General features: G+C 34.0%; 1 protein-coding gene across 3 annotated transcripts in view; it reads left to right on the top strand.

The window, feature by feature from the left end:
* Window positions 1–27,002, top strand: part of LNPK (lunapark, ER junction formation factor) — a 78,741-nt gene that overhangs the window by 20,481 nt on the left and 31,258 nt on the right. For all 3 annotated transcript variants that reach the window (XM_045868481.3, XM_045868482.2, XM_045868480.3), the window contains exons 5-8: window positions 7,929–7,987; window positions 15,520–15,560; window positions 21,825–21,908; window positions 21,991–22,042. In XM_045868481.3, the coding sequence (XP_045724437.1) occupies window positions 7,929–7,987; window positions 15,520–15,560; window positions 21,825–21,908; window positions 21,991–22,042 (236 nt within the window). The remainder of the gene's footprint in view (window positions 1–7,928; window positions 7,988–15,519; window positions 15,561–21,824; window positions 21,909–21,990; window positions 22,043–27,002) is intronic.

Genomic DNA, 27,002 nt, shown 5'->3' with positions numbered 1-27,002 from the left:
TTAGTATTTGCCTAATATACTTTTGCCTATGGTTTTATTTTCTTCAACTTTCAAAAACTCTTAGTTTTAGGTGTTAGTTTATATTATAGGGTTGGGTTTTATTTTTGTGATCTAGTCTGGAAGTCTTTTGCTCTGGTGAGTTCAGCTCATTTACATTTATTGAGAGGAAAGATGGTGGTCTAGGTTTCGGAACATAATTTTGCATTTTTCCTTTTTTTTTTAAAAAACTTAAAAATAAATCTCTATGTGGTATGTTTACCTTACTTTTGCCCAGTTATTTGTAGGAGGTTTGTGTGAGTATGGGTGCATGTCTTTCCACATTCCAGGCTATCTAGAATTTTCATTATGATCCAGGATTTAATGTGCTAGTTTGTTCAGCTTTTATCTTTCCCCAGCCAATAGGGGTAGGCAACTGTGTATTTTTTCCTCATACAAAACCTCTTTTCTCTCCTGCTGCCATAGAAACAATGTTCTTTGTAAACATGGTGTTTCTGAATGGTTTCTCTTTAAGTTCTGTCTTTTCTGTTTTGTTGTTGGAACCAAACTGAGGAGTTTCTGCCTATAGCACGTGTGTCTTATTCTTGTTATAAATATGGGCTTTAGGCTTTACACTTTGAGAAGTTTGTCTTGCTACCTCTTTGTGAGATAAGCAGTTTTCCTTTTCTGCTTGCACTCTTGATCTCCATGATCTCCATTACTTTTGGGAGACTGTCCACATATTTTGAGAGTTGGGTTTTAGCTATATCTTATTTTACCAGGACAGGAATTTGTTTTTGTTTTTGATCTCCTTGTTGTTTAGAGTATTTCCCTTTTTTTTTTTTTTTTTAAATCTATTTATTTGAGAGAGAAAGAGCGAGCAAGAGAGCACAAGCCACGGGATGGGGGGAGAGGCAGAGGGAGAACCAGACTCCCTGCTGAGCCAGGAGCCATATTCAGGGCTTGATCTCAGAATCATGACCTGAGCCCAAGGCAGACGCTTAACCAACTGAGCCACCCAGGCGCCCCTGTTTAGAGTATTTCTAAGAAGAGAAGAGGGAAATGGAAATTATGCCACTGTTGTCAAAGTAGGACTCAGTAATAGTGTCTTTAATAGCGTCACAAAACATGTTGCTCTATTTTCATAAGTTATAGTTAATTATTAAGAAAGCAAAAACCTTTATTGGAATAACTAGAACATAGATTTCTGAAGAACCTTTCCCCCCCTAGACTTTGTTTTAAAAATACAAAAGAATTTCATTTAATTTAGCCTAAAAGATTAACATACTATATATGTTCTGCTGTTCAAGTCTTGAAGGAAATGTGTATTGTTTGATAGCTCATTTTCTCCAGCAGTAGTTCTGATAAAAACCAAAAGGAGAACTTCTTGTCTGCAAAGGAGATTACTGTGTTTTATTTTGAAGTAAGGGAGTATATTTCAAATCTTGTAGTTTTTACACTTTGAAAATTATATATGCTTTTGAAAAATATCTAAGAAAATTTAATGATTTCCTATGGAATTCTAGTCACTATCTCTACAGTTCCTTCCAGTGTTCTCTGTTTTCCTGTACTTTTTTCTTTTTTTCTAAATCATCTCTCTGCTGCCACAATTTCAGCGGGTTTGTAGTGGAGAAACAGTATGAGTTTCCTGTTGTAGGATCCTTGAGGGTTATGAGCAATATGTCTAACCTCTCCTCTCCCTTCCCTTGGTAAGGACAATGCTCAGTGTCTTTTATTGCTTAGGTAGTTGTCTGAGTCATAAAAATGAATCACCACCACATAAAAAACATGTTTTGGTTATCTCTTGCTATAATAAGTTGCCCCAGAACTTAGTAGCTTAAAACAACAAATGTTTATTATCTCTCACAGTTTCTGAGGGGCAGGAAGGAATGTGGGAGCAGTTTAGTTGGGTGGTTCTAGCTCAGGGTCTTTATTCATATATAAATTGCAGTTAAGCTGTTGGCTGGAGCTACAGTTACCTCAAGGCTTAACTAAAGATGGAGAATTTACTTCTAAGCCCACACATGTAGTTTGCAGGCCTAATCTCTTCACTGGCTCTTTGCCAGAGACCTCTGTTTTTTGCCACATGGGCCTTCCCATAGAGTTCCCTGAATGTCCTCATGTCATACTAGCTGGCTTCTCTTAGAAGAGAGAAAGAGAGATGGTGAGTGGAAGAGGAGAACTAACATGGAAGCTGCAGTCCTTTATAACCTAATCTTGAAGTTATATACTATTACTTCTGCCGTATTCTATTGGTTACACAGGCCAACACTGGTAAGGGAGGACTACACAAGGTGTAAATACCAGGAGACAGGGTTCACTGGTGACTACCTTGCAAGTGAACTCCCAAGAATAGCAATGATGTATTTTAGAGTAAAGAAATAACATAAATTCAGATACAATGTTCTTCTTTTCTTTTCTTTTTCTTTCCTTTCTTTTCTTTACCTTCTTTCTTTCTTTTTTTTGAGAGAGAGAGTGCACACCTGCGGAGGAGCAGGGGCTGGAGGGGCAGAGGGAGAGAGAATCTTTTTAAAAAAATTTTTTTAAATTCTTTATTTAAATTCAATTTAGTTAGTATATAGTATATTTTACTAGTTTCAAGGGTAGAATTTAGTGATTCATCAGTTGCATATAATAGCCATTGCTATTTACATCAAGTGCCCTCCTTAATGACTATCACCTAGTTACCCCCCCCCACCTCCGCTCCATCAACCCTCAGTTTGTTTCCTAGAGTTAAGAATCTCTTACGGTTTGCCTCCCCCTTTGTTTTCATCTTATTTTATTTTCTCTTCCCTTCTTCTATGTTCATCTGTTTTGTTTCTTAAATTCTACGTATGAATGAAATCATGGTATTTGTCTTTCTCTGACTGATTTATTTCTCTTAGCATAATACCTTCCAGTTCCATTCACATCGTTGCAAATGGCAAGATTTCATTCTTTTTGATGGCTGAGGACTATTCCATTGTGTATTTATACCACATCTTCTCTGTCCATTCATCTGTTGATGGACATCTGGGCTCTTTCCATAGTTTGGCTATTGTGGACATTGCAGCTATAAACACTGGGGTGCATGTGCCCCTTCAGATCACTATTTTTGTATCTTTTGGATAAATACCTAGTAGTGCAATTGCTGGGTGGCAGGGGTAGTTCTATTTTTAACTTTTTGAGAAACCTCCATACTGTTTTCCAGAGTGGCTGCACCAGTTTGCATTCCCACCAACAGTGTAAGAGGGTTCCCCTTTCTCTGTATCCTTGCCAACACCTGTCATTTCCTGAGTTGTTAATTTTAGCCATTCTAACCAGTGTCAGGTGGTAGCTCATTGTGATTTTGACTTGTATGTCCTTGATGCTGTGTGATGTGGGGCATTTTTTCATGTGTCTGTTAGTCATTTGTATGTCTTCTTTGAAGAAATGTCTGTTCATGTCTTCTGCCCATTTCTTGACTGGGTTTTTTATTTATTGGGTGTTGAATTGGATAAGTTCTTCATATATTTTGGATACCAGCCCTTTATCTGATAAGACGTTCACAAATATCTTCTCCCATTCTGTCGGTTGTTTTGGTTTTGTCGACTATTTCCTTTGCTGTGCAAAAGCTTTTTATCTTGATGAAGTCTCAGTAGTTCATTTTTGCTTTTGTTTCCCTTGGCTTTGGAGACGTGTCTAGCAAGAAGTTGCTGCAGCCAAGGTCACAGAGGTTGCTGCCTGTATTCTCCTCTAGGATTTTGATGGATTCCTGTCTCACATTTAGGTCTTTCATCCATTTTGAGTTTATTTTTGTGTATGGTGTAAGAAAGTGGTCCAGTTTCATTCTTCTACATGTGGCTATCCAGTTTTCCCAGCACCATTTGTTGAAGAGACTGTGTTTTTTCCATTGGACATTCTTTCCTCCTTTGTCGAAGATTAGTTGACCATAGAGTTGAGGGCCCATTTCTGGGTTCTCTATTCTGTACCATTGATCTATATGTCTGTTTTTGTGCCAGTACCATACTGTCTTGATTGCAGCTTTGTAATAGAGCTTAAGTCTGGCTTTGTGATGCCACCAGCTTTGGTTTTCTCTTTCAACATTCCTTTGGCTATTCAGGATCTTTTCTGGTTCCATACAAATTTTAGAATTATTTGTTCCAGCTCTGTGAAAAATGTCAGTGGTATTTTGATAGGGATTGCTTTGAATGTGTAGATTGCTTTGGGTAGCATAGACATTTTAACAATATTTGTTCTTCCAATCCATGAGCATGGAATATTTTTCCATTTCTTTGTGTCCTCAATTTCTTTCATAAGTATTCTATAGTTTTCAGAGCACATATCCTTTACCTATTTGGTTAGGTTTATTTCTAGGTATCTTTTTGGTATAATTGTAAATGTACCAAATTTACAATGTATCGAATGTAAAATGTAAAATTCCTTGATTTCTCTTTCTTCTGCTTCATTGTTAGTGTATAGAAATGCAGCTGAGTTCTGTGAATTGATTTTATATCCTGCGACTTTGCTGAATTCCTGTATCAGTTCAAGCAATTTTTGGGTGGAGTCTTTTGGGTTTTCCACGTAGAGTATCATGTCATCTGCGAAGAGTGAAAGTTTTGACTGCTTTCGCTATTTGGATGCCTTTTATTTCTTTTCGTTGTCTGATTGTTGAGGCTAGGACTTCCAGTACTATGTTAAACAACAGTGGTGAGAGTTGACATCTCTGTTGTATTCCTAACCTCGGGGAAAAGCCCTCAGTTTTTCCCCGTTGAGGACGATATTCGCTGTGGGTCTTTTGTATATGGCTTTTATGATATTGAGATATGTTCCCTCCATCCCTGCATGGCAGAGAGTTTTTTTTTTTTATCAAGAAAAGATGCTGTATTTTGTCAAATGCTTTTTCTGCATCTATTGAGAGGATCATATGATTCTTGTCCTTTTATTAATGTAGTGTGTCACATTGATTGACTTGAGGATGTTGAAACACCCCTGCAGCCCAGGAATAAATCCCACTTGATCATGGTGTATAATCCTTTCAACGTAGTGTTGGATCCTATTAGCTTGTATCTTGGTGAGAATTTTTGCATCCATGTTCATCAGGGATATTGGTCTGTAATTCTCCTTTTTAGTGGGGTCTTTGTCTGGTTTTGGGATTAAGGTAATGTTGGCCTCATAGAGTTTGGAAGTTGTCCTTCCATTTCTATTTTCTGGAACAGTTTCAGAAGAATAGGTATTAATTCTTCTTGAAATGTTTGGTAGAATTCCCCTGGGAAGCCATCTGGCCCTGGACTCTTGTTTGTTGGGAAATTTTTTTTTACTAATTCAATTTCTTTGCTGGTTATGGGTCTTTTCAGGTTTTCTATTTTTTCTTGTCTCAGTCTTGGTAGTTTATATGTTTCTAGGAATTTATCCGTTTATTCCAGATTGCCTAATTTGTTGGCATATAATTGCTCATAATATTCTCTAATAATTGTATTTCTTCAGTGTTGATTGTGATCTCTCCTCTTTCATTTATGATTTTATTTATTTGGGTCCTTTCTCTTTTCTTTTTGATAAGTCTGGCTAGGGGCTTATCGATCTTATTAATTCTTCCAAAGAACCAGCTCCTAGTTTCACTGATCTGTTCTAGTGTTTTGTTTTTTTATTTCTATATCATTGATTTCTACTCTAATCTTTATTATTTCTATTCTCCTGCTGGATTTAGGCCTTATTTGCTGTTCTTTTTCCAGTTCCTTTAGGTGTATGGTTAGGTTGTGTATTTGAGACTTTTCTTGTTTCTTGAGGAAGGCCTGTATACTTCCCTCTTAGGACTGCCTTTGCTGCATCCCAAAGGTTTTGAACTGTTGTGTTTCATTTTTATTTATTTCCATGAATTTTTAAAATTCTTCTTTAATTTACTGGTTGACCCAATCATTCTTCAGTAGGATATTATTTAACCTCCATGTATTTGTGTTCCTTCCCAATTTTTTCTTGTGGTTCAAGTTTTATAGCACTGTGGTCTGAAAATATACATGATATGATCTCAGTCTTTTTGTACAGGTTGAGACCTGATTTGTGACCCAGTGTGTGATCTATTTTGGATAATGTTTCCTGTGCACTTGAGAAGAATGTGTATTCTGCTGCTTTAGGATGAAATGCTCTGAATTTATCTGTGAAGTCCATCAGGTCCAGTGTGTCATTCAAAGCCCTTGTTTCCTTGTTGATCTTCTGCTTAGATGATCTGTCCATTGCTGTGAGTGGGGGGTTCAAGTCCCCTACTATTATTGTATTGTTATCAATGAGCTTAATTTTATTTTTAATTGGTTTATATATTTAGCTGCTCCCAAGTTAGGGGCATAAATATTAATAATTGTTAGATCTTCTTGTTGGATAGCCCCTTTTATTATGATATAATAAATATAATCATCTCTTATGAAAGTCTTTGGTTTAAAATATAGTTTGTGTGATATAAGAATGGCTCCTCCAGCTTTCTTTTGATGTCCATTAGCATGATAAATGGTTCTTTACCCTCTCACTTTCAATCTGGAAGTGTCTGGGTCTAAAATAAGTCTCTTGTAAGCAGTATATTGATGGGTCTTGTTTTTTAATCCATTCTGATACCCTGTGTCTTTTGATTGGAGCATTGAGTCCATTTACATTCAGAGTAATTATTGAAGGATATGAATTTAGTGCCATTGTATTACCTGTAAAATCACCGTTCTTATGGATTGTCTCTGTTCCTTTCTGGTCTTTGTTACTTTTGGGCTCTCTCTCCGCTCAAAGGACCCCCTTTAATATGTCTTGCAGGGCTGGTTTAGTGTTCACAAATTCCTTTAGTTGTTGTTTGTCCTGGAAACTCTTTATTGGAGAGAGAGAATCTTTTTTTTTTTAGAGATTTTATTTATTTATTTGAGAGAGAGAATGAGAGAGAGAGAGAGAGAGAGAGAGCACATGAGAGGGGGGAGGGTCAGAGGGAGAAGCAGACTCCCTGCTGAGCAGGGAGCCCGATACGGGACTCGATCCCAGGACTCTGGGATCATGACCTGAGCTGAAGGCAGTCGCCTAACCAACTGAGCCACCCAGGTGCCCCGAGAGAGAGAATCTTAAGCAGCTTCCACACCCAGTGCAGAGCTGACCCAGGGCTTGATCATTGGATGGCCCTGAAATCATAACCTGAGCCAAAATCAAGAGTTGGACACTTAACCAACTGAGCCACCCAGGCACCCCTACAATGTATTGCTTTTATAAAATTATGAATAATGTTTGTATGCGTTCTGCCATGTTCTTTGGAGAAAGAGGTATTTTGCTATATTTACATTGAATTTAAGAGATTATCTTGACAAATTTGTGATTAGGATCATTCTTTGACTTACTTTTAATATCATTTGATGTTTTACTGATATAAGGCCCAAAGAATTCTCCTCATAAAAATCTTTGAAAGATGGTGTTTAGCTCAGTTTACTTATCAAGTACTTACTTGAAGGTAAGCTTTTTTTTTCTTCTAGATAGCTTATTTTATTTAGTAGAGAAGATCCGTCGAATGTTAAATAATAGGGAAGTAGTAATAACTTATATTTGTACAGTGTGCTGGATTTGGGGTAAAATGTGATTTTCCCTCAGTGCATGGGAATAGATAGATTTTTGGAGTTGATGCTTACTTAGTAAGAAGGGATTCTATACTTTGTTTTTTGGGGGGAGGCATTTCATAGACTCCTTACAGAGTGATGAACACAGTGGTCTCTCCAGAGAAACACACTTACGCACACAAAGGCAATTTCATAATTCTGGGGGACCCTCAGAAGGTCTGTGGATTTTAGATTGAGAACTCTTTTGAAAGCAGATATAGACCTCTGATGTCTCTGAAAGAAAGAGTACTTCCTGGTTTTCAAAATATAAAGGGAAGCACTGTACTGAACTCTCACTGGAAATGTATATTTGTTTTCATTTTATATGGCTTCTAATTCACTTATCCTAATGATGGTTTTTGTTTCTCAATTTTGCTTCCTCTGTAGCATCTGGAGCATAAGAACAGTGCTTATTTTCTTCTTTTCCAAGAGAACAGAAAGAAATAGTAAGTTTAATTTCTAAGTTTTTATAAATACATTTAAAAAAACACCTTCTTATAGTGCATTGGTTTGTAACTGAATGGCAGGTTGTGAAATGGTGTATTGAAATGACAATCTTGTAAATATTGAAGGGTTGTTTACTATCAAGCATTTTGAATAATCAAGAGGATTCTCTTTTTCATTTGTGTTATTTTTGTCTTGTTCATTTAGAATTTTTTTACACAAAATAATTCATTTCATTAATTCATCTCTTAAATTGAAAGTATTTGTTAATCTTTATACAAAACTTACATTATTATAGAGTAGAACATAGTTAGACATCTTTTGATTTGTTCTATTAATTGTACCGTTCTCTTTAACCTCACAGCTCCTAGGCTTTTGTTTTTATGGAAATATGCAAATTATGATAATACTTCCTTCTGTATTCTGTGTACCTATAGATTTTAAAGTTTTTCAGGTCTTAAAAGTATGAGTTATAATTAAATAAAGATATATAAATTTTATTTAAATGAACTTTATTGTGACTTCTTTCTTGTTTTAACTTTTCATTGTGGAAAATTTCACATACAAAATTACATATACAAAAGTAGGGTGAATAGTATAATAAGTCCTCATATACCTATCACACAACGTAAACAATCATCAACTCATGGTTAGTCTTTTTTAATTTTAACCCCACCTACTTATCTACCTACTGTATTATTTTGAAGTATATCCCAGTTATATCTATCCATGACAGGCTTTTTAAAAAAATACATTATACAATACATTATCATTAATGTAATGCAATAACATTATCATATCTGAAAAAGAATTCTTAATATCATAAAATATTAAATATATTTTGTTTGATTCAAGATCCAAATAAGGTTCATACAGATATATGACTTTTGAACTTCCCCCCTGAGTTATGACTTCTCTTCAACCTGGCTTAGACTCACTGGGCTAGCCCAATGCCCATTCCTTGCAGATACCCTTGATTCCTTTGCCCCTCTTTTCCATCCTACTTGTCTGGCAAAAACTGTACCTTCTTTAAATATAATTATATGCTTAATCTATGACTGGCAAAACTCTATCCTGGTTAAAAACTTTTAAAGCTTAATCTATCTGCATCAGAAAAGCTAAATTTATTAGAGGAAAATCATACAGCGTAGTGACCAGACTTATTTAATTTTTTATTTTTTAAAAAGATTATTTATTTTTTATTTATTTGAGAGAGAGGGCATGAGTTGGGGGGGGATGGAGGAGCAGAGGGAGAGGGAGAAGCAGACTCCCTGCTGAGCAGGGAGCCTGATGTGGGGCTGGATTCCAGGATCATGACCTGAGCCAAAGGCAGATGCTTAACTGACTGAGCCACCAGGTGCCCCTGACCAGACTTATTTTAAATCTATTACTGTAAATACATGTACTGCTGCACAGTCCTATTTCATAGTTCCCTAGAAAATTTACTTTTTTCTCTTTGAGAGTATTTTTTGAGATTGTATTTCTCTTCAAATAGCTAATACCTGCCTTCCTGCAAATAAACAAAAACCAAACCAAAATAAAACCAATCAACCAACCAACCAAATAAAAATTCAAAATACACAGACAAGCAAAATCGCACAAAAATCTACCTGGCTACTCTCATGTGATAGTCTTACTTTATGGAGAAAAAAGATATAAACAGATGAGAGCTACCTCCACCACCAAATATATCAAGCTCCATCTGTTACTCAGTATGTTGTCATCCTTCAATGGTAGTCTGGAAGACAGACCTTGATTCTGTCTATGGCTAAGCCCTCCATTTATACTTTGGATTCTAGATATTCTGTCCATCTCAAGAACTTTGTTCTTGCAGTTATCTCTTCTTGCAGTTATCCTCCTTTGTATTAACTATTTCTATTGGATTGTCTCTATTGGTGTATAATCTCGCTTCCATATAATCAGCTGGGGGGGGAGAAACCCTATCCTGACTTCATATTCCCTTTAATCTCCATGCATTTCTCTCTCCCCTTCAAAGTCCAATCAGCTCTACCTCCACAGTTATTTCAGATCTGAACTTCTGACCTGCTTTACTACAACTACTGTTCTAATTCAGGTGATCATCATCTCCTACTTGTACTAGGAGTGGCTTCCTAACTAGTCTATTTTTAAGGTATAAATGAATTGTGTCTTTTCTGCTTCAAATTCTCTAATGGCCTCCCATGGCAGCCAGAGTAAATCTGAATTCTTTTAGCCTACTTTCTGGCTTATGCTCATTCTCTAACTTCATCTCTCTCTACTCTTCTTTTTTCACTTTTGTTCCAGCCACACTGGCTGTCTTTTCATCCTACAGATAAGTTTTAATTCTCTGAACTTCAGTTTCCTAATTTGTAAAGTGGAAACATGCATTATCATCATCATAAATATGACATATTTGTTTAGGAAGGATTATTATGAGTATTAAGTGAAACTATATACCAAAGTATATAAAAATTGCGAAGTGTTAATATACATGTAGGCTGATGGTAGTGATTTTTCTGTTCCTTATTCTTTTTTATTTTTCTTGTCTTTTTAATTTTTCTTGTCTTATTTAATGGGGTAGTACTCAGTATAATAGTGAGTTGAAGTGGGAATAGTAGATTCCTTGTCTAGTTCCTGATTCTCAGTGGAAAAGCTTTTAACGTTTATCATTAAGTATGATGTTTGCTGTGGTTTTAAAAAATATTGATACTTACTATCATATTAAGGAAATTAAGCTTATGGTGTTGTTTCCAGTGATATTTGGTAATATGGTAGATGCTAGGAGGACAGGAAGAAGTTTAAAACAAATATGCTCTCTGACCTCATGGAATTAACAAAATAGTAGAAAATATAAGAGTGCTTGGGTATAATATAATATATATATTAATATCCTCTTTTGTATTATATAGGATATATAAGAGTGCTTGGAAACACTTTTCTAAGGAAATTAAATGTATGAATATTTTAACTTACAAATAGGCACACCATGATATGGTTGTTGTATCATGGAACTCTACATCAAAAACTAATGATGTAATGTATGGTGATTAACATAACATAATAAAATAAAATTAAAAAAAAATTAAGGGATTGCTTAAAAATTTATTTCAGGGATCCTTTTATTTAAAAAAATTTACTAATTCAATTGAATAGGTACAATTTACATGTACATTTAAAATAGACTTCAGAAAAAATTATCTTACAGTCCTACAGAAATTTTTTTTTTAGCATAAAGTCATGTTTAAGCCTGAAGCTATTCATTGTGTCCTTGGTTTTTGTTCTCTATTAGTTTTATTTCCTTTGTTTTATACCTTGGACCTAGTATAGATTAAGGGTTGGCAAACTATAGCCTGTGGGCCAAGTCCTGCCCACCACCTTGTATAGGTCATGATTTAAGAATGATTTTTAGGGGCGCCTGGGTGGCTCAGTTGGTTGAGCATCTGCCTTTGGCTCAAGGTCCTGGGATTGAGCCCTGCATCAGGCTCCCTCCTCCTCAGGGAGCCTGCTTCTCCCTTGGCTACTCCCCCTGCTTGTGCTCTCTTTCTCTCTGTCAAATAAATAAATAAATAAAATCTTAAAAAAAATTATTTTTACATTTTTAAATCATTGAAAAGTTCAAAAGAATATTTTTTGATATTATATTTATTGCATTTGAAATTCAAATTTCTGTTTTTATTGGAGCAAAACACTGCCCATTCATTTAAATGTTGTCTGTAGCTGCTTTCATCCTACAGTGGCAGAGTTAAGTAGTTGTGACAAACTGTATGTAGTGCTCTCAACACTTCAGACTGTTGCAGGATGTACAACAAATCACAGTGACAAAATTATAACTTGACATTTCATGTGCCATATATATCGTGACAATTTTAGTTTTTTTTTTAAATTACCAGTGCATACTCAACATGTAAAAACAACAAAAGAATAAAGGGTTGGACTTTGAATGTTGCATTTTTGGGCACCGTGGACTGTGGATTATTTTGTTATCAAAACACAAAGCATTGTATTTATTATTCAATGACATTATAGCTGTGCTAAAAGAATACAAATATACATTGACATTACCATACTAAGTACTCCTGACATTCCCAACTCACGGAAAAACAATGGTCAGAAAAATTAGAGCATTTAAAATGGAATATCTCATCGTAGCTGAATTTCTTCATAAAAATAAAAAGTGAAAATGGAGCTTCAACTAAGTAAGTTTCTGAGTGGCTTATTAGTGAAGCAGGGAAAGCCATTTATTTACTGATGGTGAATTAATTAAATTGTGTTTGATTGCAGCAGCTGAAAAAATGTGTTCAGAGAAGGTATACTTGCTTAATTAGTAAGTAGCGTTTTGGCAAGAACAATTGCTTGAAGAACTGAGAATATTGGAAGCAAGATAGTCAATTTAAAAACATGGCAAATGTTTTCAAGTGATCTTCCTTAGCTCCAATACAGCTGAGTTGTAGTTTATTTGAGGAATCAATACTGACCTTGAAGTTATTGAATTAACTTCTATGTAAAGTCTGTGTAAAACAACTCCAGGACAGAATATTTTCAAAGTTGAAAAAAGGCCAATTCAGTCCAACCTGAAGTGGAATCTGCTAAGATGTATTATAAATATTGCTGGTAAAATATTTCCAAAGAAGATACACAGATGCCAACAGACACTTGAAAAGATGCTCAACATCACCAATCATCAGGGAAGTACAAATCAAACCTACAATGAGATATCACCTGACACCTGTTAGGCTAAAATCAAAAAAGATAAGAAACAAGTTTTGGTGAGGATATGGGGAAAAAGGAACCCTTGTGCACTGTTGGTGGGAATGTAAATTGGTACAGCCACTCTGGAGAATAGTTTGGAGGTTTCTCAAAAAATTAAAAATAGAAATACCATATGCTCCAATAATTCAACTATTGGGTATTTATCCAGAAAAAAATGAAAACACCAACTCGAAAAGATATATGCACCCCTATGTTTATTACAGCACTGTTTACAGTAACCACAGAAGTAACTGAAGTGTCAAAAGACAAATGGATAAGGAAAATGTGGTGTGTATGTAAATATATACGTATACAATGGAATGTTACACAGCCATAAAAAAGGATGAAACTGTGCTGTTTGAGAAAACATGGATAGACTTAGAGGGTATTATGCTAAGTGAAAAAAATCAGACTGAGAAAGACAAATAACATATAATTCTACTCATAAATGGAATCTAAAAAAATGAATAAACAAAAAGCAGAATCAGGCCTGTAAATACAGAGCATAAACTGATGATTGCTAGAGGAGAGGAGGGTGGGAGATTGAGCAAAATGGGTGAAGGGGAGAGGGAGATACAGGCCTTGAGTTATGGAGTGAGTAGGTCATGGGAATAAAAGGCACAGCATAAGGAATACAGTCAGTGATACTATAATAGTGATGTCATGGGACAGATGGTAGCTACATTTGTGAACATAGCATAATGTATAAACTTGTCAAATCACTAAGTTGTATACCTGAAACTAATGTAGCATTGTGTGTCAACTATACTGAAAAAATGTGGGAAGCAGAAAAATGCTTATTTGGATTAATTTACAAACTTGGGAAACTGTAAGTGTTTCAATTTTGTGGTTATTCATTGTGTTATGTGACAGTAGGTACTTTGCCGAGCATATTTGAACTGACCAGGTGTTATTAAATTAGTGTCAATGGGGAACTTCATTTACTGTCATGAACTTAACCATTGTCAGTTATGTGAACTTTAATCAGAAATAGAAACTGACTATCATAACTTGCCCAGTCCCACAGCAGTTTGATGGCTCAGCAGTAGTAAAGTTTTATTGTGGTATTTTGAGCTCAGGGCCTAGAGTGTAATATTTCTACATGAAAAGAATCACCTTCAACCACTGTGGTTGAATGCTGACTGGCTTTGGAAAATTAGCTTTTGCTGCAGACTTGATAATGGTTCTTAATGAATTCAACCTAAGATTGCAAGACAAAACAGTCCTTATGTGCAAAACTTATACTGCTATAAAGTCAATTAGAAAACAAATATCATTGTAATGACACAAAGTAATTTTTAAAAAAGACTGAAAAGTTAAAACAAGAAGCAAGATCTCTATTCCCCCCAGAAATTTGCAGCAAGTACATGATCCAAGCTCAAACGATAGTTCCAGTGGTGTTTTTCACACTTGATCTTAGCCAAAAGAAAAGCAATCTAGCAGTGATTTTCAGACTTCAAGAAGTACAAAGGAAATTTCCATATTTCAAAATCCATTTTAACTGTACAGTTGAGGGGCTTCCACTTATCTTCAGTTGGAAGTGATTAACGTGCAACATAATGATAAGAAAAGGCAAATATCAATAGAAGAATTAAAGAATTCTATAAATGCCTTCCAAACAATGAATACTCAATTAAAATCATGTGCTTGAGGATTGATTTCAGTATTTAGCAGTAGCTATATGTGTGAAAAAACATTTTCAAAAATCAGATGTGTCAAATTGTATGACAGATCAACATTAACATATTAATATTTGCAATCAGTTTTGATGATAGGGAACACTAACTTTCAACCTCATTTAAGTGAAATATTATCTACTCACCAAAAGAAAATAATTCTGTTCTTTTCAGTGATAGACCTATGTTACAAAAAAATTGAGCTCAATTATTATTGCATTTGAATTTTCTCAATAAAGACTTGTGGAAATTTGTTTACTCTTTTGCTTTAAAAAGTACTGATTGGTTTTGCCTTTTGGCCCATAATGCCTAAAATATTTACTGTCCAGCCCTTTATAGAAAAAGTTTGCTGACTTCTGGATTAAGTGATAAATATTTGGTTGGTCTTCTCTAACTGTAGATGACTATTCTCTTTAAATAGATGTTAGCAGACTTTTTTTTTTTCCCTTTAGTAGTAAGTCAGCTAACACATTAAAAACTAAAATATTTTGAAAAATTATAGTAAAATCTTTGTATAAGTTTGTATTTGGATTTTTACATAAATAATATACTTTGATTTGGGTATTCAGATGTTTGCTACTCTAGAACTTTAATGAAGAAGTAATAATTTTATTTATAAATTTAAAAATTAATAATTACTTATTCTATTTGATAAAATGTTTAGGTCTTTTTAAATTTTGGAAGTTGTTTTATTCTGTGGGGTGCCTGAGTGGCTCAGTCGTTAAGCGTCTGCCTTCGACTCAGGTCATGATCCCAGAGTCCTGGGATCGAGCCCTGCATCCAGCTCCCTGCTCCACGGGGAGCCTGCTTCTCCCTCTCCCATTCCCCCTGCTTGTGTTCCCTCTCTCGCTGTGTCTCTCTGTGTCAAATAAATAAAATCTTAAAAAAAAAAAAGTTTTATTCTATATAAAGTCAATTTTTCCCTACTTAGCTTTGTAATATATACGCAACAATATGAAATATATATGTATAAAGATTGAGATAATTTTTGTCTGTACACATCAGTGAGAAATTCTAAGATAAGAAAGTTTTCTTATGGTTGCTTAATATATATTATTTGGCATACTATTTTTAAGGTATCTAAGTATCTTAATATCTGATTTAGCTTTGATTTAAATCTTGTTTTCTAGATGAAGCACTGGATGATTTAAAATCCCAGAAGAAAAAAATAGTAAGTTAACTTATTTAAAATTAATTTATATAAAACAAATACATAAGAACTGAATAAACAGTGTTTATCTGTTATACATTATGACCATCCAAGTAACAAGTATGCTGTTAGATAGCATTTTAATGATGAAGCTGAATTATGAATATTTTTGCTAGTTAATAATGATTGACAGGAAAAGTAGTTATGTGGACTTTTTTTGAATCTGAGAATCTTTGCAGTTGGAAGCTGAGAGGCAAGTAAATGAATCATTGGAGGATTAAATGAGGCAGAGGGTAAAAAGGTAGGTATCCAGATTGATTATTAGGGTTTTAAAAAGGATCATCCATCTACATATGTCACTTCTCAGGTTTTCTGGACACAATAAGGCTAGGTAAGGCTAGAAGAGAGGGAATCAAGATCGGTTGTAAAAGTCAAATTTAACATGAAAAGGCTGAAGGAAGGGGGAAAGAAAGAATTTTTTTTTTCTTTCATTTTCTATCAGCAGCTCTGATCACATGGGTATCTTGTGGGGTCAGATAGATGTGTCCTTCAGATGTTTGGAAAGGGGGCCAAGCATAAGAGAAGAAGAGCCCTAGATGTTTAGAGGGTTTTATCATACTCTCTAATAAGTGAATTGAACTTGTGTTTGACTTGAATTTACATATGCTTTTTTATATAATTATTTTTGAAGTATGAAAATGATAATTGATAACAATGGCTTGTTATGTAGAAACTTATTTAATGAAATTTAATCAGATGCATATGATCAATGTATTTTAGTGTAACATGTAATAAGTAACAATTATGTATGAAACTAATAAAAATTATGAAGGTTAAGATTAATGTAAAAATTGTTCTGTGAGGGCGCCTGGCTGGCTTGGTTGGTAGAGCATGCAACTCTTGATCTTCGGGTTATGAGTTCAACCCCCCACATTGGGCCTAGAGCTTAAAAAAAATTGTTTTGTGAATTGGTAATAAAAGACACTGGTCTTGAGGGTTTAAGTGCTTGAAAAATAAAGGAACTTTAATTCCGAGGGGATTTCCTCTTTGAGCTTCTTCAGTGGTCTGTGAGTTATTATCAACATTGCATTGACATTTTTAATGGTCCTGAAACAGAAATATTCCCTTATTTCTTACTATATTTCTTGCATTCCATGCATTATGTAACAGCCAGAAATTCAAAGTGAGGAAATACTAGTGGTTCTCAGTAATATAGAAGTTGTGATGTGATTGGCTTGGTTTGCTGATGTGATAAAAAGAAGAGCTGATAGAGGTGATCGGAGCCAAGCCCCACTTGTACCAAAATGGAGAAATTTTTATTAAAGTAGAAAATAGAAGGAGGAAGACAAAAAAGAAGAAAATTAAAAAAAAATTTAAGTGAAGAGAAGCTGACCCAGTATCAGTGCTATCACATGACCAGAAAGCAGAATCTTGGAGAACAGGTGATTGGGCAAAAACTTAATAAGTAACAGAGCCGACTTGGAACTCTGTGAAAAGACTAGCCAAGCTATTTACTTCTTCTTTAATAGCCCTTGAAGGAATCACAACATAAAGCTGCTTCATCTGGGCCTTACAGTTGGAAAATTCAGTTCAGGGTCAACAGTTGTCTATATCTAAATGGTTCAAGAGGCGTCAATATTACCGAATAGTTTAGTGTGTCATGTATCTTGCAGTCTGATTAAAGAAAAATAAGTTGGCTGCTCCAACTCATGAATTAGGGAACACAATTTGCATTGACTTGACTGTTGTTGGTTATGACTGTTGCTACTGGAAACTAGTCCCTGGCCTTTATTACTCAAGCTCTTAATAGAGCTGCTTTGTTTGAGTTGCTTTACACTTTGTTTAGAACAATAGGTGTTAAGGGTGAGTTAGTAAGGAGTATGGTGCTTGCTGATCATTGTGCTGGTAATGAGAGGAAAAAGAAGGGGCACTACTTTTGAACAAAAGCTAAATGTAATCAAATTGATCTTGTTCATGGATATTTAAGTTTAAACTCTACATTTTTTAGCTTTAAAAATACTTTTATTATTGAAATGCCTGTAGGAAAATAACTGTCAGTCTAAAATTATCCAACTCCTATCCCTCCTCTTTCAATAACAAAATGAATACAAATTACATTTACTACTTGACATTTATTAAAGGTGGTTTCCTTAGGGATGCATCTCTTTATTCTGAATAGATTTGTAATATAATTTGTAATTTGTGTAAGTGTAATTTGTAAGAATGAACGTGAATTATTAATTGATTAAAAAGTTAAATTAGGAAAATTAGTATCTTGACAATGTTTTAAATCAAGAACTTAATGTATTTATTTATTAAAATAAAACTAAGAATTAATCTTTAATTATCTAAAAAACTCCCAAGTTTAGATGTGTACATTTTGCTACTCAAAAAAAATTCAGCTTTTAAAAAAAAAAATTACTGTTTAGTGGATAATCCCTTTGCATCTGTGAGCATCCCGTCAAAACAGTTCAAAATCAAGATCCATCAAAACACAAGTCGAAATTTAAGTGGGTTCATGAAAATGCTGTACTTTTCCAAGAATAGTATTTCTGTTTTTTTTTTTTTTTTAGATTTTATTTATTTATTTCAGAGAGTGTGTGCTAGTGCACAAGGGAGTGTGGGGGGTGGGAGACGATCAGGGAGGAGGGAGAGGAGAGGGAAGGGAAGGGAGAGAATCTCTAGCAGGCTCCAGAGGTGGGGCTGGGTCTCATGACCCTGAAATCATGACCTGAGTGGAAACCAAGAGTCGACTTACTGAGCTCAACTGACTGAGGTATACCCAGGTGCCCCTTAAGAATAGTATTTGTATGTGGTAATTCCTTTCTGGCATTTCTCAGGAATTTATGTTTTTCTGAATCCTGAGAAAAATCAGTTGAGAAATTAGGAACATGGGAGGAAGTGTTATAATTCTCTGAGTATTATAGCCTAACAATTAACTACAAATGTTACTGGTTCAAAGGAATCCACTAATGCCAGTTGAAAGAAAGAGCAAGAAATACTGACATGCTGAGCTATAGGTTAATGTGGACATTTGTGGGAACAGGACAGGAGCATGCAGTAGAGAAGTCTTACAATCTAATTAGTCAGTCTTGCTTTTGTGGCCATATTATGTTTTATGGGCCCCGTTTCTTGTTAATGGTGAGTTATTCTTGCAAATAAGTAATAATAAGCTTATACACATGGTATATTTTATGTACAGTCCTGTGAATGACATCCCATGAAATAAATTTTAGAAGCAAAAGAAGTCCTTAAATTAGCAAGTTCAGCATGTAATTCTGTGTAGGGCTGTTGACTTCACTAGTCTGGAAGTTTCAAATGTTATATTTTTATATTACCCAATAACGTTTGCTGCCATTTTCCAGTATTTGAATATTCACTGTAGGCTACAGATCTTTGTAAATACTTTAACAGAAGAAATACAGAGAGAAAAGATGTGACTATTATTTTGGAATACTCCTATGTGAAATCAGAAAATGTTGTAAAATCTGAACTAGTAAAAAAACAATATTGATTTCAGCAGTATAACCAAAATCAGGGTAAGCAGACAGTATTTTCATCATTGTAAAAAAGATGAGTTTAAATAATGCAATGTGTACCCTAACACTTTGAATTGAAGATGCTTTGGGGCACACTCCTAATAATTTGACCAGTCAATATGTAACAAAAGAAATTTTTCTACATCTAGAATATTTGCCACAAAGCAAAGATCAAGAATATTGGATAGAGCAATTGATGTTTTGTGTGTTTTAAAATTTTATTTCAAGAATGATAATTTAAATATTAAATATTTGTAGGATTACCTATTAAAATTAAAAATTTTTTTCTGACATTTGTATTAATGTTCCCTTCTTTTAGTGTTATCTATGATAAAATGTCTATATCAAGTAGGAATAATTTTTATGTTATTGAAATATATAATCTTGTCAAAATATTGATTCATAATAAACTGTTTATTATTTTCTTTTTTAAATAAAAAGCCCTGAAACTTTTGGTATAATGTATCACAGAAGAACAATTCACTCATCTTTATATCATTCATTACTATTTAAAATTAAAAAAAATATTATGAAAAACACAAAGCAACTTCTATCTTAGGGAATTCTGAGAATGTAATATTTCATTCCTGAATCCTGGGATGAATATGTTGGGTATTTGGAAACACTGCTGTTTTCAGACCCATTCTGAATAATTGGGTTATCACTAAAGATTATGTGTTATTGTGTTAGGTACTGTTATAGGCTCTTTATCTTATTATATTTAAAGTGCCTAACAGTGCTATGAAGAAAATATTAGTGTATCTGCTTTACAAAAAGAGAAACCGAGGGCAGTGGAATTGCTCAGTCTTTCTAGGTAATTAAGAATGGAGATGTGCTTTGAACCCAGATTTTTTCTGACTTCAGAGTTTAAAGTTTATGTTTTCTACACTGGTCAGAATGTCTCTATTTAAAAGAAGTTATTCACTTAAAATATGTATGGATACATGTGTTAATTAAGCTATTATGTGAAAAATTTTTGTTAGAAGTGCTAAAGAAAAGGAGAATATATTTACATCTTTTAGTGCTTTAAAAAATGACTTTATTGAAGATACTTTACATGAACATAGACATAAACATGAATATTTGCTGAATGATGTACCAAGTGTTGCAATCATTTGATGAAATTGCATTTTGGTTTTGAGTTTTCTGTGTTGTTTTAAAAATCACAGTGTTATCTAATCTTTTTAAGTCTAGCAGTCATCTTCGTCTAGAACTGTGCTGTCCACATCAGTGGCCAAAAGCCCCATGTATCTTTTAAATTTACATTGTTTAAAATGGAATAAAACTACAATTGCATCCCTCAGTTGCACAAGCAACATTTGTCACATACGGTTTAGTGGTTACTGTATTGTGAAGATAAAAACCATTTCTGTCATTCCATAAAGTTCTTTTGCCACAACAGTGGTCTAAAACATCAAAAATTAATTTGTAGAGATCAGGGATTTAGTTCATTGATATTCCATGTAGATTCCATATAGACTATGTAGATTTAGGGATATATGCTATGTCCTTTTTCTATCTTGATTCCCAGTTTTTCTCAACTCTAAAGTGACACTGCAAACATTTCCTTTACATCGGAACATTAAACTTACTTGTTTTGAGAATTTATCATAGTTTTGAAATAATTAGGAAAATGTTTAGTTTCACTAAACCAAGGTTAAATCATTCATCTAAGCACTTAGCATTCCATGAGGAATCCATTAACTACTATTGGGTAGCATATTTTTAACTCTATTTTTTAACTTGGTAAATGTGCTCTGTGTTGTATTCTAAAATAAATGACCTTTTGAATAAATATGACATTTAATGAATCTAAGTGGCTATCAGGGGCCACTGAGAAGGAAAAGGTCCTATTCCAGTTTTTACAAAGCATTTTCTTCTACACATTAGCTATTCATCATAATACAACTGTCTTGTACTAAAATTAAACTTTTTCTGATACTGGGCCATAGCTGCTAAAATGATAGTTTACTAGTTATTGCTTTTTAAATTAAACCCTGTATTAAGCCATAGAGTGGCTTGAGTGTATTGTAAATAAAATGCCATAATAATGAACTGTTTTAATTACAGTCCCTAGTGTGTGTATAGAACTCAGTTAAATTTTTACTTAAATTCTTACTATGGTTTCTTTCCCTCTAAAGTTGTTTGAATCTAAGTAAAAAAGGGTGAGCTTCAGCTTTTAAAGTCATTTGAGCAAATTCCATGGCTGTTCTCCCAGTTAGTGAGTTTTCACTGCATTTGCAGCAAGCTAATTGCTTCTGCTAATAAATAATCTAAAATCGATGCTGACAGCAGTTAATTGGCACAGAGATTTTATTTTGTAAACCTCTTGGCTAACGACCTTCTTTAAATTAATAGCATTAAGTGCTATGAGGAAATAAATCTGAAGAATTGCCTGTCATTTGCTTGTCATGTCTAATAACTTCCAATAATGAAGGCTGATAGATTTTTGCACATTCCATTATTGAAGTTGGTGCATGTAATTATTCTCCTCATTATATGTAAACAATTAGCAGTATTTGGTATTTCCTTGCAGTAAAGCTGTTAAATACAAGTAACATATTAGAGGTTAGAAGCCATTTTAAAATCTGGATTTTAATTATTTGAATGTAGGAAGTCTTTGATGCTATCTGGATATATTATATGCTGTTTAAGCATTGTACTTGAACACTTTCGGAATAGGACTTACAAAAATAAGTTGTGTATGTTTTAAAGTGTGACAATTTATGGAAATTTTTGTTCGTAGCTTGAAGAGGTCATGGAAAAAGAAACTTATAAAACGGCTAAATTAATTCTTGAAAGGTTTGATCCAGACTCAAAGAAAGCAAAGGTAAGGCTGTAATATCACTGCTATTTTATTATAAATAGTGCATTATATTAGGTCACTGTAATAATGTTATCGTAATTGACAGGAGTTTGAGCCGCCATCTGCTGGAGCAGCTGTAACTGCAAGACCTGGACAAGGTAAATAACTTTGTAGAAACTGCTGCTGCTGTTGGAAAGATCCATATTTATCCAAGTGAGTTCAAAAGTGTGATAGAGGTGTGTAAAAACTTACGTAGAATGCTTTTATATGAATTCATGTTTGGTAACATGGGTTATGACTTGGAGTGGATGGCAATAAATATATTTCATTTTGATTTTTCAGGAATATGTTGAAAAGTAAAGATGTTATCTGTTGAGATTAAATATGTAATTGGTTTTAAGCTTTTGAAATTTAAACAATTTCACCAGTATTTTGTAAGGTTTTTTTCCCCTTTCAAATAAGAATCTCTTAGAATACCTTGTGAAAATTCTTACAGGGGCACCTCGGTGGCTCAGTTGGTTAAGCATCCGACTCTTGATTTTGGCTCAGGTCATGATCTCAGGGTCGTGATATTGAGCCCAGCTTCCGGGCTCTACACTCAGTATGGAGTCTGCTTAAGTTTCTCTCTCCCTATCCTTCTGCCCCTCCCCTCCATGCTCTCACTCTCTCTTTCTCTCTCAAATAAATAAATAAATCTTTAAAAAATTCTTACATTTTTATGATTTATTTTTGAGGAATTTAATGAAGATTTTTGTCAAGCTTGAAGTTTCTTCTAAATACTTTAGGAAGATAACATAATTTAGAAATTTTGAATTTCTAATAATTTAGAAAAAATTGGAATTACTGCTATATAATAACATTAACTCTCTTTTTGAAGTTTTATTACCAGATTATTAGAGAAACCATCATTATTATATCATTAAATATTATGTAAAAGTTAAAAAGTCATTATTTTAAGTGGCTACATGAAGTAATTCTAAGACTGACATGTGAAAAGATATTTTTGAGTTTGCATTGGCTTTCCTCTTTGTTCTCTTCTCTAGAATATAATAATATAGTTTATAAGGCATTTGTTGTAATATAGAATATATTATTTTTAAAAATAACTTTTATTCTTATAAATCATCAGAATTGTAACTTGGTTTATAGTGTTAGAATGACATTTAGAACTTGGAGAAGTCAATTCTTTTATAAATGTCCACAAAGACCATGGGTACTAAATAAGCCAAAATAGTTTTAGGTTTTCTGATTGGCAGAGCTATATGGGAAGAATCCCACCCACTCCCATTTTCTATAAGTAGGATTTGGTTTATAGAAATATAAGCCTGATGTTTTGATGAATGTAAAAGTTTACATATGATTAAAATAAATTAGATACTTGCACTGAAACTCCTGCCTTCATAATCTGTTTAAATTTTTCTATAATTTATACTTTCTAGTAATTTTAAAAAGAGTGGTCTACAGGCCAGGTTTCTATAATTTTTATGGTATTTTGTATAACTGGCACTTACTTTTCAAAAATACTTTATTTTAACTTGAGGAAATATATTTTTAAATGTGATATTTTGCAGAAAGCTGTTGCTGTTACTTAAAAAAATCTGTTCTCATTAAAAAAGACATATGACCTCTTTACTGACATTCTTAAGTATTTATTAATATTTAGGGAACATAATTTCCTTGAAGAATTAAATTCATTTTTCTTTAGAAGCTTTTGAAACCCAAATACATTTTTTTCCTTCTGATGTCATATTGTAGTTATAGAAAAACCATTGCTGGTCTCTCTGCTCTTGATTCCTGTGGCACTGCTTTTGGATATCCTTTTAGGGAAAATTAACCCTTAGCTATAATATAAATGAATTGTTTATTTAAAAGATGTTTTAAATAATTCTTAGGTGCAAACATCATGGAGAATACAGAGATGAATATAATATGGTTTTTTACCTTAAGCTTGTAAGCTTTTTTTTCTTTAAAAAATATTTCTTCTGGAGTGTCCTATTCTAGTATTACTAGTTCTTCCAGGTCTGTAAGTAATTAATTGGTGTTCAAAATTTTTTCCTTATTTAAAAAAATTCTAAACTATATCTCAACTTCATTCTAGTTTTTGAGAATTATAATTGAGTTTTGTTTGTTTAATCTTTTCAGATCTCTTTTAGGTTCCTATCATTTTGTAGGTGACTTAGTCATACATTCTATTTATGTTTAAGTTCTGTGTTCCTGTGAATTTAGTCAAATATTTATGTCTTTGCTTGAACCATTGTTCATTCATTCTTTCTTTCCTTCCCCTCTTTCTCCTCTCTCCCTCTCTCTTCCTCCCTTTCTTGTCTTTTCCCTGTTTCTGAACTGAAATAGAAAGAGGGGGAAAAAGTACTAAATATGTGTGTGTGTGTGTAATGCAAGAGAGCTAGTAAAATAAGTACATATATATATTTTACTAGCTTTCTTGCATGATTGCTGAACCAGAACTGTGATTCATGTGTATAAGGTATCTTTTATTTTTTATTACTTAGTGCTAATGATATATATTATACTGAGATTGATTATAAAATTTGAGAATAGTGTTCTTTGATTTGCTTAGGTTTAACACTAAAAGGAGTGTGATATTTACTGGACACAATACTAACCTGACCATCTCCTCCTTTTTAATAAAGTTAATCTTTTAGAATATTTTTAGATTTATAGAAAAATTGCAAAGGTAGTACAAAGAATTCCCATATACCCTTGTACCAAGCTTCCGACATCTTACATTAATAACATAGTACATTTGCTAAAATTAATGAACCACTATTGATTCACTATTATTAATTTAAAGTCCATAGTTTATTCAGATTTCCTTAGCTTTTTATCTCATGTCCTTTTTCTGTTTCAGGATCTCATCCAGGATACCATATTACATTTAGTTGACATGTCTTAGGCTTTTTGGCTGTGCCAGTTTCTCAGACTCTCCTGGTTTCCATGACCTTGACAGTACAGTCCTGACCCCTTTTTTATAAGGAATTTTTATTAGTGGTTGCTTAATCTTAGAAAATCAGTGTTATCATTTGATATGAAGGAATAAATGGACATAAAAGGTAGATATATGTGTATATATACATATTTACATTTAATAGAATGATATGGTACTTCGGTGTTGAGCATTTATTCTAGTTCTGTAGGAATCATAGACTGAGAGTCGGGAAGGCTTTGTCCTTAGCAGATTAAAAAGTAATGAAGTTTGGGGGTGCGCCTGTGTGGCATTGTCTGTTAAATGTCCAACTCTTGATCTCAGCTCAGGTCTTGATCTCAGGGTCATGAGTTCAAGCCCTGTGTTGGGCTCCATGCTTGGCGTAGAGCCTACTGAAAAAAAAAAAAGTAATAAAGTTTGGATTTAATGAAAAAATGGTATTTGCCAGTGTAATTTTCTGAATAGATTCTAGAAAAAAAAAATTGAGATATTTGGGGTTGGTAAGAAATTACATTTCTTTTCAAAGTTTTAATTGCCCTGCAGGAATAAATTTGACTTCTATGTACTAATCTCTGATTTGTTTTTTATTTTATTATTATTATTTTTTTCAATAAATGTTTACTTGAGTGTGTGCTCTTTGCCAGGCATTGTTTTAGGCCCTGGGGACATAATAGGGAACAAAACAAACAAAAACTGTGTGTGTGTTTGTGTCTGTGTGTGTGTGTGCGTGAAATAGCCATATATATATGTTTATATATAAAATGTTAGATGGAGGAAAATGAAATAATGCAGAATAGGGAGTGCCTTGGGTAAGGTGCGTGGGTTGAAGTTTTAAATAAGGGTTATCAGGGAAAGCCACATTGATAAATTGACCAAAGATATGAAAGAAGTGAGGGAATGAGCCATGCAGATATCTGAAGGGAGAACACTGCAGACAGAGGAATTGGCAAGTGCAAAGACTGAGTAGACAGCAGGCCCAGATTGCTCTGGAAATAACAAGACCAGTATGGCTGCACTGGATTGAACAATGGGGAGACTAGTAGGAGGGGCAGTAAGAGAGGAAAGAAAGGATCATACCATGTAGGGCCTTATCGAGTGTAGACCATTGTAAGAATTTCAGTTTTCAATTACTTTAAAAAAATTTGGTTTTTGTTTTGAGCAGAGGATTGACATGAGCTAAATTATGTTTTAAAGGGAAGGTTACTCTATTGAGGCTGTAAAGGGAGCAAAGGTAGAAGCAGGGAGACTACTTGGGAACCTATTATAGTAATCTAGGAAAGCATTGATGTTGGCTTGGACCTTGGACCTTTAGTAACAGTGGAGGTGGTTTAAGAAGTAGTCGGATTCTGCATATATTTTGAAGCTCGAACCCAGAAGATTTCCTGATGGATTGGATATGGGGTGGGAGAAGGAGGAATCAGAGATAACTTAGGATTTTGGCCTGAGTAACTGCGAAGATGGAATTGTCATTTACCAAGATGTTATAAATTGCAAGAGGAACACTTTTTAGGGAAAAGGGAAGTTTGAGGTGATGTGGTGAAGAACAGGGTTTCATTTTGGACATGTACATTTGAGATGCCAGACATTCAAGTAGATATTTTAAGGAAGCAGTAGAATATAAGTCTGGCAAACAGGAATTATCTGGGTTGGAGATTTAATCTGGGTATCATCAATATGTGGATGGTATTAAAACCGTGAGATTACCAAGGATGTAAACATGGAGAAAAAAGAGAAAAGGACCAAGACTGCCCTGGAGCACTCTAACCTTAAGATGTTGAGAGTAATGAAGAGGAACCATAAAGGGAAACTGAGAAATGGTCAGTGAGAGCAAATCCTGGAGAATGTGGGGTCCTGGATGCTAACTAAAGAGAGTGTTTCAAAGTAGTGATCACCTATGAGAAATACTGCCAGTTAGTTGAGAGTCGAGAATTGAACATTGATTTTAACAATGTTGAGGTCCATAGTGACCTTGAAAATAAAGGTTTTGGTGGAAGAATGAGGGCAAGAGTCTGATTACAGTGGGCTTAAGAAAATAGGGGAGTAGAGAAGTTGGAGACAGAAGAGACTATCTTTGAATAAGAGGGAATGGAAAAATGGGTAGCTGGACGGGGAAAGATTATGTGTATGTGGGTGAACATAGGCTGTATGAAAGAAATAGCATGTTTGTATGCTACTGG

This window comes from Mirounga angustirostris, unplaced genomic scaffold (genome assembly GCF_029215605.1).
Source record: "Mirounga angustirostris isolate CCGP_5_RB_7025 unplaced genomic scaffold, mMirAng1.0.hap1 SCAF_3, whole genome shotgun sequence".
Taxonomy (NCBI): Eukaryota; Metazoa; Chordata; class Mammalia; order Carnivora; family Phocidae; genus Mirounga; species Mirounga angustirostris.
The sequence above is the reverse complement of the archived record's forward strand: the minus strand, read 5'-3'. Positions and strand labels throughout refer to the sequence as shown.